General features: G+C 51.4%; 1 protein-coding gene across 1 annotated transcript; it reads left to right on the forward strand.

Moving 5' to 3' along the window:
* The first annotated feature begins 568 nt into the window (after window positions 1–568).
* LOC104347725 (cryptochrome-1) lies at window positions 569–13838 on the forward strand. Its single transcript, XM_009952841.2, has 11 exons — window positions 569–638; window positions 3197–3632; window positions 4597–4713; window positions 6413–6560; window positions 7161–7301; window positions 8120–8290; window positions 8944–9084; window positions 9597–9748; window positions 10738–10835; window positions 11756–11866; window positions 12957–13838. Exons 2-11 carry the CDS (start codon window positions 3220–3222, stop codon window positions 13115–13117), a joined length of 1653 nt encoding a protein of 550 aa, XP_009951143.1. The 5' UTR covers window positions 569–638; window positions 3197–3219; the 3' UTR covers window positions 13118–13838.
* The last annotated feature ends 1594 nt before the right edge of the window (window positions 13839–15432 follow it).

The following is a 15432-nucleotide window of genomic DNA, read 5'->3' on the forward strand; positions in this document are numbered from 1 at the left end:
AGCCTTAAACAACTCAACGGTGACAATTATTCCACTTCAAAAGCCCCGACCGCAGTTGCAGAGGGCAGTTGTGAGGCTGCTTTTTCCAGCTGGCTGACGCGTGTATTTAAAGCTTTATAATGGCATTACTGTCCCTTCGAAGCGGACAGGCTTATAGCCAAGGAGAACGTCCGTGGCTTGACTTAACTGGACAATCGAGAGTACCTGCAGAGGAAATTAAACTGCTAAAAGTTTTCCTTCCCAGCTCCTGGGTCTCAGTCCCTACGTGCTCTGTCTTGCTCTGCTGGGGGCTGGAGGGTGGCGAGCCGGCTGCGTCCTCCTCCCCTTTCAGGAGTTATACAAAAGCCTCGAGTTGCTCAGACCGTCTCTGATGCAGAATCCACCTCGATGCATGTAGTTATGGTGTTTAGGGGTGTTTAAACCTGGGCAATTAACTTCTCAATGCTCGTAGGAGCAGGAGCAGCAGAGCTGGGTTCGGCTGGTGACACCCCGATGACCACTGCAGCCCCCCGGCAGGTCTCTGCCTGCAGAGAGAAACACTTACCAGCGGGAGAGCTGTGATCGGCGGTTGTGTGGCATCTTCTCTTTGGGGTGACGTGTTGTAAAGACCCTGTAGTGTCAGCCAGGTCATCCTTGAGGTAAGGCTGATTTGGGGTTTTCCCTGCTTTCTCTCGTGGTATACCTCTCCCAAAGTGTGGGGATTTATCAGGTATGAGGTGTATTTCCTGCCTGCACTGGTTGATTTTGGGTGAAGACACCTACTCCAGACGTGGCAGCTCCCCACCTGGCCCTGACACCTCTCTGACACCCCAGCGTGCCCCAGGCCCCTTTCCTGGAACCCCTGCTCCCCACCAGCTCCGATTCCCCCAGTGTCCTGTGCTGGGATCCCCAGAGCTGCTCCTAACCCTGGCCCCACAGCCCACCCAGGCTCCCTCTAGCCCTGGCCCGGTGCCCCCCTGCCCAGTTGCTCCCAGTCCCTGCCCTGGTGTGGCCCTGCTCCCCATGGCCATGCCCCACTGGCGCTGCAGGGGATGCCACCACTGTAAGGGATAAGATGGGCCCCTCCCCACCCCACTGGACCCCCGGGACACTCGGGGTCATCCCATGGACTGTGTGGGGCTGAGAGGTGCCAGGTTTGGGGTGGCCCCAAGCTTGGCGTTGCCCCATAGGTTGTACGGGGCACCGGGCTCAGGGTGACCCCGTGGGCTACGTGGGGGGGCAGGGCCCTGGGCTTGGGGCAGCCCCACAGATTCTGCCCTGAGGTGGCAGCGATCCCGTAGGCCCTATGGGGAGGCCCCGTAGGCTGCGTGGGGTGGAGGGGCACTGGGCTGGGGGTGATCCTGGGGGCTTTCCGGGGCTGCGAGGTCCTGGACTCAGGGTGGCCCTGCAGACCCCATGGGGCCATGGGGCTTGGGACAGCCCCAAAGGCTGCGAGGGGGGCCTTGGAGCCCCTCGACTCGGGGCAGCCCCTCGGTGAGGCCAGCTGGTGCAGGCTGGTCCTGTGCTCCTGCCACGGGCTGCGGGGGCCTCTTCTTGCCCCCTTTGCGAGGTTTGGTGCCCAAAAGTGCCAGCTGGGTGCTCCCCCGAGCAGCGGGAGAGTCGCCCTGTTTTTCCTGTTCTCCCAGGACGCGTGGGCAGGGCGGTGCCCGAGCCGAGGCGCAGGGCAGAGCTCCCCGCAGAGCCCAAACCTCCCCCTTGCCTTCAGCGACCGGCGGTGCTGCCCAGCGCTGGCGAGTTGGTGGGGTTCGCTCATCGGGGGGTTGCGACGGGCTGCGTCACGGCTCGGGAGCGCAACTGGGTTTGTCTCGGTGACGGCGATGAGTGTTTTTGGGAACTGGGCAAGTCAGATCATCTCCGATGAGGCTGGTAAAGCTGTTGATTGTGGGTTGAGTGGGGACACGGGGCCGAGTCACCTATTTAGAGCCATTTGGGAGGGCGTGAGGGGAGTAATTTGGCTGGAAGAGCTGAACTGGGTTAGAGATTGTTGTTTGGTTCTTTGCTAATCTCCTAATTCTTCTCGGGGTGGTAATGCTTGAAATTAGAAGCAGGCGTGGACCCACCTCGGAGGTGGACGTTGAGCTTCCCCCCGCCCCCGCCTTGAACGAGGGAGAGAGCAAGTTGGGGAGATGCTGCCGGGCTTGGTACAAACACAAGGTGGCAGCTGAGCTCTTCGTTTCTGTTCGCTGCCATCTGCTGAGTCCATCTCCCCGTGAGCAGAGCAGCCAGCAGCTGGGGGGCGGTTTCTCGGACTCTGCCCTGAGCCACTGCAGACCGAGAGCCAAGATCTGCCCTCCTGCCTGTCCTCTAAACTCAGCTGAAGCAGTTCGAAGGGGAATGAATGTGTGCTGATCCCTGCATCGGCCCCCTTTTAGAAAAAGAGCAGTTCTGCGCCGTTAACACCACCCAGCTCTGCTATGGAGAGAGGAGGGCTTTGCTACTCATGCTTAGAAGCACCATGAGGTCCCCCAGGGCCAGGAAAGATGGATAAAAACTATGGCAAAGTGATGAATTGAGATATTACGCTCTGGTATCGGTGTTGGTTGGGCTGTGCTTTGCTTTCCCTTGTTTCACCTTGAAGCCATAACAGTCTTGTTTGTGAGGAAACGTGCTGTGCCTTTCAGTTGTCTCCTGCTGACATCCAGAAAGTCTCTTTGCTGCCAGAGCGCGGGTTGTGTCAGGTCTCTGATGAGACGAGGGTGCCTGCAGAGCTGTTCTCCCCGCGGCCCCTGATCTACGAAAGGAGGCAGAGCTTCTGGAACTCATCTTCTCGCTGTTGACTCACAGAGGGTTTGCTTGATGGCCACATCCGTGGCGTTATAAAATGGTTTTGCAGTAAATGAAGCTCTGGCAGCTCTGTCTGTTTTGATTCCTTCCTTCTGGTGAGCGCTATCGGGATGTAATTTAATTCAGGGATTTAATTTAAGGACTTGAGTGACTCGTTTGGGGAAGAAGTCGTTCCCTGTGGAGCGAGGTGGTGCTCCTGCTGCTGAATGGTGGGACCTGGCTGAGGAGACAGAGGAGAGCGGTTTGGTCCTGATTCTGCTTTTCCCTCTCACAAAAACTTATCAAGAAGCAGAAGAAATTCACAGTAAAATGAGCCGAGGGCTGTTTGGAGCTCGGTTTTTAGTTGTTGATTGACCTTGTTCTTTACAGGGATGGCGTATCCCAAAAGCCAAGGGTTCCCTTCCTCTTTTAGCAGGTCTGAGGAGAACAGCCACGATGTCACATCGCACCATTCACCTCTTCCGGAAGGGACTTCGGCTTCACGACAACCCGACGCTGCTGGCCGCGCTGGAGTCCTCGGAGGTCTTCTACCCTGTCTACATCCTGGACAGAAAGTTCATGACGTCTGTGATGCACATAGGGGCCCTGCGGTGGCATTTTCTGCTGCAGTCCCTGGAGGATCTCCAGAAAAATTTGTGTCAGCTGGGCTCTTGCTTGCTGGTCATTCAAGGAGAGTACGAGCCTGTTCTTAGAGATCACGTCCAGAAGTGGAATATCACACAAGTGACTCTGGATGCGGAGATGGAACCATTTTACAAGGAGATGGAGGCCAACATACGACGTCTGGGAGATGAGCTGGGGTTTGAGGTGCTTTCCTTGGTGGGCCACAGTCTGTACGATACCAAACGGTACGTGATTGCCCTGAAGACCAGTGAGGTGTCTCCAGGAAGGTTTATCTTAGGTGTAGCAAGCGTCAGGGAGAAAAGGCCCAAGTATCTTGGTCTTTCTGCATCCTAATGTGTTCCTTTTGAGAAAATTGGGCTGCCCGAGATGTTTGCTGGAGAGTTTTTGTGTGTTGGTCTGTTGGAAGTAACAGAAGAGATTTGGCACAGGGGTTAGGATGTTGGGCTGTGATTTGAGCCTAAAGAGTTTGTTAGTTTTTTCCTTTTGGGCAGTTTAATTCACTTAAAACTTACATTGGTTACTCTTCTAAACAGAATGGAAGAAATTCTTGAACACATTTAATAGGACTTTTACATAAATTCTTTGTCAGGTTCGTTTGAACGTTTCTAAGCAACTTTCCCTGATGCCTGGATACACTTGGACCTGAGCTGTTAGGCAGAACTGAATGACTGAAGGTGCTGACATTAATAATAATAGGGAGGTAATCAGTAATAGCCACAACAGCCTTACCACTCCAATTCTGGACAGCCCCTAATTTACATAAATGAATAGATGAATGTGACTTGCCATCTCGAACTCAAGCTGTCCGTTTGCACCGGCGGTTGCTCCCGTAGAAGAGTTCTTTAGTGCCCTGAACCTGTGTTTTGTGATCAGGCGCCTCTGGCAGCCCCCGGGGTGTCCTGCCCCTTCCTCTCTGCCATCCTGGCTATGCCTGGCTGTGCCACAGCTGCCCAGCTGAGGCTGTGGCTGGCATCCTCATCCCCAGTTTGTTGTCTCAGGTCCTGAGAGGCCGCTCTCGGATGGATGTACGTTCACCCAGGAAAGTTTCACTCGTAGGATCTGTAATTTCCCCATTCAGTTGCACAAACTGGGGCTGTTCCAGCCTGTGCTGTCACCTTCCTGTCCGCTGGCAGCTCCAGCTTCCTTCTTGGTTTATATTGTGGTGAAAAGTGATCTTGTTTTGTTTAGGATTTTGGACCTGAATGGTGGGGCTCCCCCATTAACATACAAGAGGTTCCTTCACATTCTGTCTCTGCTTGGTGACCCCGAGGTGCCTGTCCGAAACCTTAGGGCTGAAGACTTCCAGTAAGTAACAGCTGACCAGCAGGAACTTACGGGTCCGTTTTCTCTGCCCAAAAGAAGAGCCAGGGCCGAATGATAACAGGGTGTTGCAGAGGTTACGTTGCGTTACTTCTGTGCATGGAGGGTTATCGATTTCAGGTACAGGGGGTGCGACCCTGCTGCTGGGAGGGGAGAGCAGATGAGAGGTGGCTCGGTCCAAAGGCTTAAGCTTTTGCAAGACACATTGAGAAAAACTTTTAAGGTATGTAGAAGTTTAACAGAGGAATGACTAAGGAATTCCAGGTCCCTTTCTCAAAGGGATGCTCCAGACTCCTCTCAAATCAAGATGTAGGGCAGGACTGGGATGAACCATTATGGTTTGTTTTACGCAGGAAGTTTGGTGGAATAATCACACTGTTCCCTTCGGGCTTGAAATCTCTTCTCTCCTCCCCTCTGCTGTATGGGAAGGAGGGACTGAGCTCATGTCTCCCAGGACTTGCGAAGAAACTGAGAATCAAGGATGTCTTATGTTTAGCTCTGCATGAGGAGAGGTCAGTGATCCCAAGGGAGGTAAGGCTGGGCTAGGAGAGAGCTGGCCACTGGGGATGGGACTGCCGATACTTGGGACTTTGGTGTCAAGCGCCTCCTGTGCGACCTCAGCTCTATCGGCAGCCTAGGCTTAGGTCTTCCCACCTTGGAGGAATGCCATTAATTCCCAAATGTTGTCCTCAGATAGTCCCACGGTAACACCCATGTAAGTATTGGGAAAGAGCAGTTCCTATATTTCTTTCTTGCACTGTTTGTTTGGGTTTTTTTCCTTAATTTGTTTATTTGCACTTTTTGAATTAATGATGATGAGAGATAAGTGGTTCGCATGCTTCCCAGCAGGCCTCTGTTATGCCAGTGCTCTGAGAGCTGCACTGGCCCCTTCTGTAGGTGGCTGCAACAGAGCTGAGCTCAGTTTTTCCAGGTAAGCACAAAGATCTGAGTTGATCTCTTGAGTTCGTTCATGGTTTTTGAGACGACTGCGTACCACTGACGCTTCCCTGAGCCTCCTCTTCTGTCTTTCGCAGGGGGGAGAAAACCATGCCCTGATGCTCTTCCAGCCTCAGAGGGGGCAGAGGCCTTGGGGACGCCTCAGCAGCTGAGGCTGCAGAAGAGCTGTGGGGGGACTGCTCAGAGGCACGGGCCTGGGGAGCCCCCGCCTTGGTTAGGAAGGAGCCAGCTGGGCAGGCGGCCCAGGGAGCCGATCTGCCTCCTGCCCTATGAAACCTCTCCCAGAGCGACCTCTCCCGTAGGCACGGGCGCTGGAGCGGCCTTCGGAGGCGGTGCTGGCGCCCAAAGTTACGTTTAGAGCCTGAGGAGGCTCTTGGCTCCCTCCCAGGGACAAGCTGGAGAGGAGGTGCCTCCGAGTCTTACATAGCGGGTGGGAAGCAAGAGGGTGTCTGAGCTGTGGGGGCTGCAGCCGACTGCTCAGAGTGCTGTAATTTGGTGGGTCTGTTCCTCTTCCCCCAATTCAGGCTAGAATTACCTGGAGTGATTGCAGGACGAGCTCTTTCTTCCCCGAGGAGCGGGCAGCCTGGGGTTTCTGGCTGTGCTTTTGTTGCCCTGTGCTCTGGCTGTGCCGTGACAGAGGAGATCTTGGCACGTGCGATGGGCAGGGGTCTTCCTCCCTCTCCTGGCTCTGGTTCCCTCTTTGAAAGAGGCCTCTCTTTCACATTAGGAGATGTAGGGCCCCCGACCCGGGCCTGGCTGAGTGTTACAGGGTGCCTCTCCCTGTGGATTTGAAGATCCCCCTGAAGAACCTCTCTCCCTGGAGAGGAGGGGAGACTGAAGGGCTACAGCGCCTGGAGCAACACTTAATGGACCAGGTCAGCTCATGGGTGATGCTGGTGGCTCCAGGTGGGCTGAGGTCAGCGTCCTCCTTTCCGTGTGCTTGTGTCGGCACCTCGAGAAGCTGCTCGGCCGCGGAGTCCTGTTCCAGCTCTAGCTGAGCTTTGCCCCACCGGGGCTCAGCTCTTGGCAGCCAAGCCTGCCTCCGTCCTGGCTGCTTGTAAGCAGATGCTTTACCCGCTCCCACGTTCATGAAGTGGAAAATCCCTTCAGGGTGGTGCTGTGGGGTCGGGAGAGCTGTCCTCCGTGTTACAAAATCACCCGGCTCTCTGGGAAGAGCAGAGCTTCCCCACACCCGCGGGTGAGACGTGGCCTCGATGTTGGGCTTGGAGAAGGTCTGTGCGTTTGGAGACCTTGGAGGAGGATGGCAGCCTGGTCTCAAAGTTTTGTTGCCCTGGATGGTGGGGTTTGTGGGAGGACGGGCAGTGGGAGTATCTTCCATGCATGACATCCAACAGACCTCTGTGGTGCAGAAACCAATTGCCAAGAGGTTTTGGTTTGTTTTTTCTCCCCTGTTTCGTTACCTGGACACGTGTCACCTTGTACTGCTTGAACCTGGATTTCTGTTTTCATTTTAGGGCTGGGTGGCAAGTTTTACTAAACCGAGAACAATCCCAAATTCGCTGCTTCCAAGCACCACAGGCCTGAGCCCGTATTTCAGTATGGGCTGTCTGTCAGTTCGCACCTTCTTTTATAGGTTGTCAAACATTTATGCCCAGGTAAGAAAATAATTTGTCAATTTGGTTAAGCAAATCCAGCACTCACGTGTGTCTGGCAAAGTGAGGCAAGGATTTGAACCTCGGATGATCTCGGTAGAGAGCTGGTGTATCAAAAAATGCTACTTGGCCAATGTCTTCTGGCAGTGTCCTGTGAAATCTGTGAAGTGGCTTTATGTGTTGTGTGAAACACCTGTGAATGTATACAGCTTTTCCCAATTAAGTTTTAGAAATGTGATCAATAGGGAGAAATAAGACCTGGTAGCAGCAGGGAAGCCCAGAAAACCCTCCTAAAATTCAAGGAGTTCAAGATGTCTGGTGTTGAAGTGGGTTTTGATCAGTTTAGCCTGTTTAGAAATCATCTGTTTTCATCTTAGACAAGTTTTAACTATATCATAAGCCAAACCCAGCTTCTGAAAACTTGATTCTGAAGAAAAAGTATGGTTGAGACCAACCCAAGGTCTCCCTGAACCTCCTTCTTAAGTATCTCTTGATGCATGGCTGAGCCACCTGAATTCAGCGAGCTGAGCAGTTAATGTTAATAACCTCGCGTTTGGTGTAAGAAATCCCAGTGTGACACCATTTTGGAAGGCAGACAGAGAATGTTTGAGGTAACACTGAGGTCTGACAGAGCTCAGCTTTGATTTTGGGCGTATAGTATTGCTTCAGATCTTTGATTTCTTTGGCTTTCGTGGTACAGTGCCACGAAGCCAGCAGTGTGGTGAGGTTAATCTTTATTTTATGGGCCTGACAGTCGCAAAAGGAGTGAGACCGCAGTGGGATGTATGAACTGAAGCTTTCACCTCGCGTGGCTTTTGCAGGCCAAGCATCACTCTCTGCCCCCGGTGTCGCTCCAAGGGCAGCTTCTGTGGAGGGAATTCTTCTATACGGTGGCATCAGCAACCCCAAACTTCACCAAAATGGCTGGGAACCCCATCTGCCTCCAGATCAGCTGGTATGAGGACGCAGAGAGGCTCCACAAATGGAAAACGGTAACAAGACGCGTCGCTACAACCGCTGCCTTCCCGTTTAGAGTTTTTCTGTTGCCTTGGGTTCGGTCCCTGCTGGCTATTTGAGGTGGGGCTTGCAGCAGCGTGTTAGGCTGTGAGAGGCTCAAAGCATCCAACATTTGGACGGAGCAGTTCCCATAGTATTTCACTGAGCAGGACGACTGTCACATTTCTGTCAGTCTACACAGGGAAGAAAAAAAAAATCAAAAGAAAGAGAGTGACAAACAGGCAGAGAAAGAACATAAATAACGCTGCATGTTACAGTATCACGAAAAAAATTGTCATTGTGACTTTTCTGTTACACAAAAATCATCAAATTTACTAGCATAAAGCATCAGCTAGCCTAATCAAGAACCTAATAAATTGGAGATTTCCATAATTACATGAGATTTCTCTGCCATTTCACTGACAGATCCCTTGCCATTTCACTGACGTGTAAGCTCTGTGGGGTGGCAGAGCTCTGGTACTAGACAATACCAAGTAGATTCCATCCCTTAACCCCGAAATTAACACAGCATTCTACTTTGGTAATCAGCCTTGGGTTTGGTCCCTGCTGGCTGTTTGAGGTGAGGCTTATGGCAGTGAGTAGGAAAGAAGGCTGGTGCGGGAGGGCTGGTGTTTCTTCCCTGCCGCAGGCACAGACGGGGTTCCCGTGGATCGACGCGATTATGACCCAGCTGCGCCAGGAAGGCTGGATCCACCACCTCGCTCGGCACGCGGTCGCCTGCTTCCTGACGCGGGGGGACCTTTGGATCAGCTGGGAAGAGGGCATGAAGGTTCACTTCTGGTTTTTTCCTTTTCTCTGTTCTGCCTGACCTTGAGAAACCCCTGCACAACGTGAGCCTGGCAGCGGGGGGTGGTACTGCAGAGCAGCGCCTCGTTCCTGAGCCTCGCTAGAAATCTCGTAGTTTTTCATCATTTCATACTCTCATGATCTCTCGCTCGAGCCTGAGCCCTGCTGCGCTCGGTGCGGCGGTGAGAGGTAATTTCCATTCCTGAGGCCTGATGGCTTTTGGATGATGAGGGTATTGGAGACTGGCTCACTCTGCAGCAGGTCTCAAAGCCAGACCTTTGGGGTTTTTGGGTGGCTCTAGCTTCCTTCTGGCAAACTGCCTTGCTGCAGCGCCTTCCCTGTGTGCCCTGGGAGAAGGGCAGCCCAGGCCAGCACGGCGCTCTGCTCGCAGCAGCCCGCCTCACCCTTCATCTCCCAGCCTGGCCTTGCTTGGGTGTTGCACCTCAGCCGTTTCAGGGCTGTTCCTCTCTTTCTCTTCCCGTCCCTGAAGCGCAGGTGTTTGAAGAGCTGCTTTTAGATGCCGACTACAGCATCAACGCAGGGAACTGGATGTGGCTGTCGGCCAGCGCCTTCTTCCACCAGTACACGCGGATCTTCTGCCCCGTCCGCTTTGGGAAGCGCACGGACCCCGAGGGGCAGTACATTCGGTGAGGCGCCGCGCAGCACGGCGCCGCCTGCTCCCTTCCCCGGCTCCTCCGACCGCAGCAACTCGGTCTGTTTGAAACACCCACCCCCCTAACACAGGGATCATCGCAGTGGTTTTAGTTAACACATAAGGAAACCGAGGCACAGAGAAGTAGTGACACAGCCACGGCTGCACAGGTCCTGCACCCCCCCTGAGCAGGGCCTTGTATTGATTTGTGAGCACGTGTCGGCCGCAGCACCGTGTCTGATCACCAGGCTGACTCCCCTTTCTAAAGGACTTGAGTAAAACTTCCCGCGGCTCCCACCGCTCCAGTCTGTGCTGTCTTGGTTTTGTAGCTGGTCTGAGTCATTTCAGACACCGAGGCTTTCTTTCCCACTCTGAGTGACTCCTCTTTGCTTCAGAGTCTCAGCTTCCCTCTCTCTCGATAAGGTACTGATGGGCTTTCTCAGGAGGAGTGGGTGGTTGTACAGCTGACCGCAACAGGAGCGGGCTGTGTGGATGTCGAGCAAACAACTCCATTTCCCACATCTCCTCTTCCTCACATTCTGTCTAGCTTTGGGTGTTGTCAAGGGGAAGCCCCTGCTGACCTGCCTGGCAGAGTGGGACAGAAAATTACTTTCCCATTCTGTAAAATGTTTTAGATTTCTTAATTTTTCAAATTTTATTAAAGTTTAGGATGAAATGTCAGTGAAAATGTTAAAAAAAAAAAAAAAACCCACCAAAATATTTTGGATGAGGTCAAACCTAAAGTAATGTTTAAATCAATCCATTTACTCTGTGCTGTAGAGATAACTTTTTGGAAGATACCACCCTATAGAGGTTTCAGAACATAAAAACCGTTCTTTTGTGCAAAATGAATCAGAACTTTCCCATGGATTGTAGTCTCGATACAATCTCCAAGAATTAATACAGCAGAGGTTGGTTTACACTTCTCTGAAATGTAGGAGTGTTTGCAGGATTGTAAAACCCTGTATTATTCCTGTTCTGTAGGAAATATCTGCCTATACTAAAGAACTTTCCCTCCAAGTACATCTACGAGCCCTGGACGGCATCTGAAGAGGAGCAGAAGCAAGCGGGGTGTATCATAGGTAATTCATTCAAATACCCTGCTAAGGATTTTGCTGCTGCTGACTGTCCGAAATAATTACACGCATGAGACGGAAGTGTCACACTTCCAACACAAGTCATTTGTCTTCTGAAAATGGATTAGTCCAGCAGTCTGCCTTCTGTCAATTCTCCTTTAAAGTTTTTTACTGGAGTCTAATTTTTGCCTCAACTTCATGTCCTAAAACTATTGCATCACTCTAAGTTGTTGCCTTTGCGTTTGTCTGGGATGCTTGGCTGTCTTTAAAGAGTGTCTGAACATCCTGTGCTTTGATGCTTGCTCTAATGCATCTTTGAAGTCTCTTATAAGCTTATGTCTAGACGGGAGCTCTTGCTCTTTGATGGAGAGAAATAGGCACTTCTGAAGAGTGGGTCGTGTGGTCCGTCCTAGATGCCATTTGTTTTAAGCTGCTGCAAGCTTTGCACTGCTGCAAATCATAGAACCATTAGGTTGGAAAGGACCTCTGAGATCATCAAGTCCAACCATTGACCTAACACCCCCATGGCCACTAAACCATGTCCCAAAGTGCCACATCTACACGTTTTTTGAACACCTCGAGGGGCAGTGACTCCACCACTTCCCTGGGCAGCCTGTGCCAATGTTCGACCACTCTTTCAGTAAAGAACTTTTTCCTCATGTCCAATCTAAACCTCCCCTGGCACAACTTGAGGCCGTTTCCTCTCGTCCTATCACTGCTTACTTGGGAGAAGAGACTGACCCCCACCTCACTACAGCCTCCTTCCAGGTAGATGGAGAGAGCAATGAGGTCTCCCCTCAGCCTCCTCTTCTCCAGGCTGAACACCCCCAGGTCCCTCAGCTGCTCCTCGTAAGATCCAGTGAAATAAAATCCAGTGGAACAGCCTTGATCAGCTCTGTAAAGGCTGTGTCTCCATCTTGCACCAGGTCAGGATTACCCCTTCCCGATGGTGAACCACAAGGAAGCCAGCGATCACAACCTGCAGCTGATGAAACAGGTCAGAGAGGAGCAGCACCGAACGGCCCAGCTCACGAGGGGTAAGAGGTGTTGCAGCACTGGGTGCTCGGTGTACTGCGATGCAGAGGCCGTCACCAGCTGCGGGGGCTGGGTTTGTGTTGCGTCCCAGGGTGCCTTTCCCCTTGGTTACCGACGCCACGTGCTGCCCTTCCAGTTGCTGCTAAACTGGGAAAGCAGGGGTTGAGCGGTGTCCCTTCCCCTGTGGCTGCTCCTGCAGGATGGGACCTCGCTTGTGCCTTCCCACAAGCAAACCTTCTGTAGCTCTGCACAAACGGACTCCCCAGGTTTGGCACGTGTATCTCCAGAGGTGCAGAGATCTCCGCAGCTCTGCCCACGCCTCCTGCGAACCCGAACTTCGTTCTTTATCCTTGTTACCATGATCTACCCTGCCCCACAGCAGGGGTTATTTGACATTCCCACTGATGACTAATGAGCAAAAAGCCCTTGAGAGCTGAGTTGCTCCAAGAAATTTACCTTTTGACTTGGTTTGCTAAATAGGTTAAGCATTTGCACAACAAACTGGGAGTTTCCAGGTAAGGCTGGAACACTCAGACTTTGTGGGGAGCCTGAATTCATTAGGTATTTCCAGTCACACAGATGTTTCACTTGTGCGGCACCTGTGCTGTTAAAATTGAAATCCTAGGGGCTGTGGTGAGCTCTTGGCCTCACAGGAATCCTCTGCAGGAAGGAAAGTGAAGCAATGCCTTTGTATGTAAGAGTATGTCATAGCAGCCTGCGTGTATGGTACAGGAATCCAACGTGCAGCAGCTGAGGGGAGTCTGAAGTCCTCCTGCCGCCGTTGCTACAGTCGGAAGGAGTTCATTGCTCCCAATCCTGTGCGTCCATACCCAGGAGGCTGCACGCTGGTGCTTTCCAGACGTACCCCATGTATGCTGAGAGTTCTCCCACAAACCCTGTGGTACAGGGGTTGTAAATGTCCTTGGGATTGCTTCTGGGAGATATGGGAAGTCTGAGAACCAGAGTCCCCAGTTCCCAGCGTTGTTCTTGTTGCCTGCAAATAGGGGCATTTTCACCCGCTAGCGTCACTGCAGGCCGTTGAAGTCAGAGAAGGACTTGCAGATTTTAATTCTTCTTTCCTTCTCGCCATAGATGACACAGACGACCCAATGGAAACGAGGGTAAAGCGTGACCACTCCGAAGAAAACATAAAAGGGAAAGTGGCCAGGGTGACGGAACACTCCGAGATCCCGTCGGGGATTCCCTGTTGGGAACCAACAAATGGCACGAGGGGAGAGCCCGAGGCCAACTGAACCGGACTCGGTGCTTTGCCCTGTAGATGGCGCCTCTTGCTCGTGAACTGACCTCCAAGAAAAGCGTCGTGTCTTGAATGTGTTCGTTAGCGCCGTTAATTGGAACAAAATTGTCTGTCTGCGAGTGGCTCACAGGCCCTTTGTTGGAGCTGTTGGGTGGATTCAAGTGGCGGCTGGTTTTGGTAGGACGTGTTGCTGTAGTGTTGTTCAAACCCACTTGATGTCCGTGCATCCGTATAAATAACCCTAAGGATAAATTCTAGGCTTTCCAGCGTGCCAGGTAGGTGTCAGTTGAAGAATATACGCGCATCGGTGTGTTCACACGTAGTGTGCAAAGCATGACTTGCCTGTCTTGCAGAGACAGAGGCTCAGGGATTTTCAGATCCGGGTTTTAAGCTCACGGTTTGTGCTTGCGGTCCCCACTTTGGGGAGGTGCAGCAGGCCGCAGCCCGCTGGGAGGTTGTGTGCGGTTCTTAGGACTTAAATGGTTCTTCGTGGGCATTTCAAGGGTAATGGTGCGAAACATCTCGCTGAATTAGGGCTGATGGACGACTTTCTTCACCGTAACTCTCCTTCTTGGCTAATTCCTCTAGAACTGTAGGGGTAGATATTATTTCTGTCATGTACCACGTGTAAAAAAATCTACCCTTCCCTTGAAACATCTCATGAACTCTCACCAGGCTGGATTAGTCAATTATCTTTGTTATGGTTGGGGTTTTGGTGGGGGTGGAGGGAGCGGAGTGGGTTTTTAATCACTGTAGTTACTACTTTTGTTTTTAAAAGAAATAAAAATGGTTTCTGACACAAAGTGTAAGGTCTCTAGAGTAATCGGTTACCACAACTTGTCGCGGTTGAGATGGACAAAGCAACAAGACGACAAATCGTTTTGAAAGCCTGGTAGTCCAAAAGCCTTTATTGCCTGTTCATTTATACTCTCTTTCCCCTCAGCTTTCCCAGAGGTGTCTCTTTCTAATTGGTTCAGAATTGTTATACAATCTCATCATTTGTTATTTGCACAGTTCATTATAACTCAGCTCTTCTGCCAAAAGGACATGTACGCCTTGTCTTGCGGTGGACATTTTCTCAGGACTTGCTTACCTTGCAGCTGCAGCTCTTCTTGCTCCTGTCTGTCCTCTCACGGGTAGACCGGAATCTTCTCAAGGTCAAAGTCGTCCTGTCCAGGGGCCTCAGTCCAGCTGAGATCCCCCACAATTCCCCTTTTTTGTATTTTGTGCTACAAAAATTACCTATGTCGCCTTCTGCAGGGCCCTTTGCATCAGGGACATTAAACATGGCAATATCAATAACAGATCTACACCAACAATCAATATAAAAATTCCAGTCTTAATCAGTGATTAAACCCAACCAGACAATCCCCAGCCCTTAAAAAGGTTATTTAACCAACTCCACCCGTCATCAACCTGAAGTTTCTTCACTCCTTCCTTCAACAGCTGAATACTCTTATGAATTGACTCTGAACGAAAATCCCAGGAGCTGTCTTACTTGGTCTAAAAGGCAAAAACGCCCACTCTAACACATGTAATGGGTCGGAACAATCAGAATTCCACTGCCCTATCGTGGCAAAGGGCATTACTCCATCCGTCATCACAAAAACATGCACAGCCACAGTCAAATCAATCCCCCACACCTGACTTCTGCTAATTGCGTGTTCTACATCTTCAATCACTTGTTTCGTTTCAGGTGTTGATTTTTGAGGAGCAGCTGTATCAGCGTCCCCCTTCAAAAGGTCCAAAAGTGGCTGTAATTTAGATGACGTCAACCCTAAATAGGGTCGAATCCAATTAACCATTCCTGCCACCTTTTGTACGTCATTCAGCATTTTTATATTCACTTCTAACCGAAGTATATGTAGGTTGCGGCCTCACCACGTGACCCAACACTTTCATTCCCAAATACAACCATGGCTGCTGTCGCTGCACCTTTTCAGGCGCCACAATCAAGCCATAATTTTCTAGTGATTTGCGCGTGTCCTTTTCTATTCCATCTAAAAGTGGCAAACAAGGTGTGGCTAACAAAATATCATCCGTATAATGAAAACAATAACGCTGCGTCTCACTCACACATTCAAATACTGATAACCAGTTTTTGCACTCCCAGACAAGGAGCTCCTTTACACCACTCACACAAAAGACATGAGGACACTTGCAACTACAATAGCAACTGTAGCATTAGGCAAACTAAGATCCAGCATCATACATGTGTCAGACAAGTTCCAGTTCACGCAGTCAAACATCAATGCCAGTGGTCGAAATACGCGTTGACATCAATGCCGACCAGTGCACAGTGCGAGCGCT

Source organism: Leptosomus discolor, chromosome 21, assembly GCF_034619465.1.
Source record: "Leptosomus discolor isolate bLepDis1 chromosome 21, bLepDis1.hap2, whole genome shotgun sequence".
Taxonomy (NCBI): Eukaryota; Metazoa; Chordata; class Aves; order Leptosomiformes; family Leptosomidae; genus Leptosomus; species Leptosomus discolor.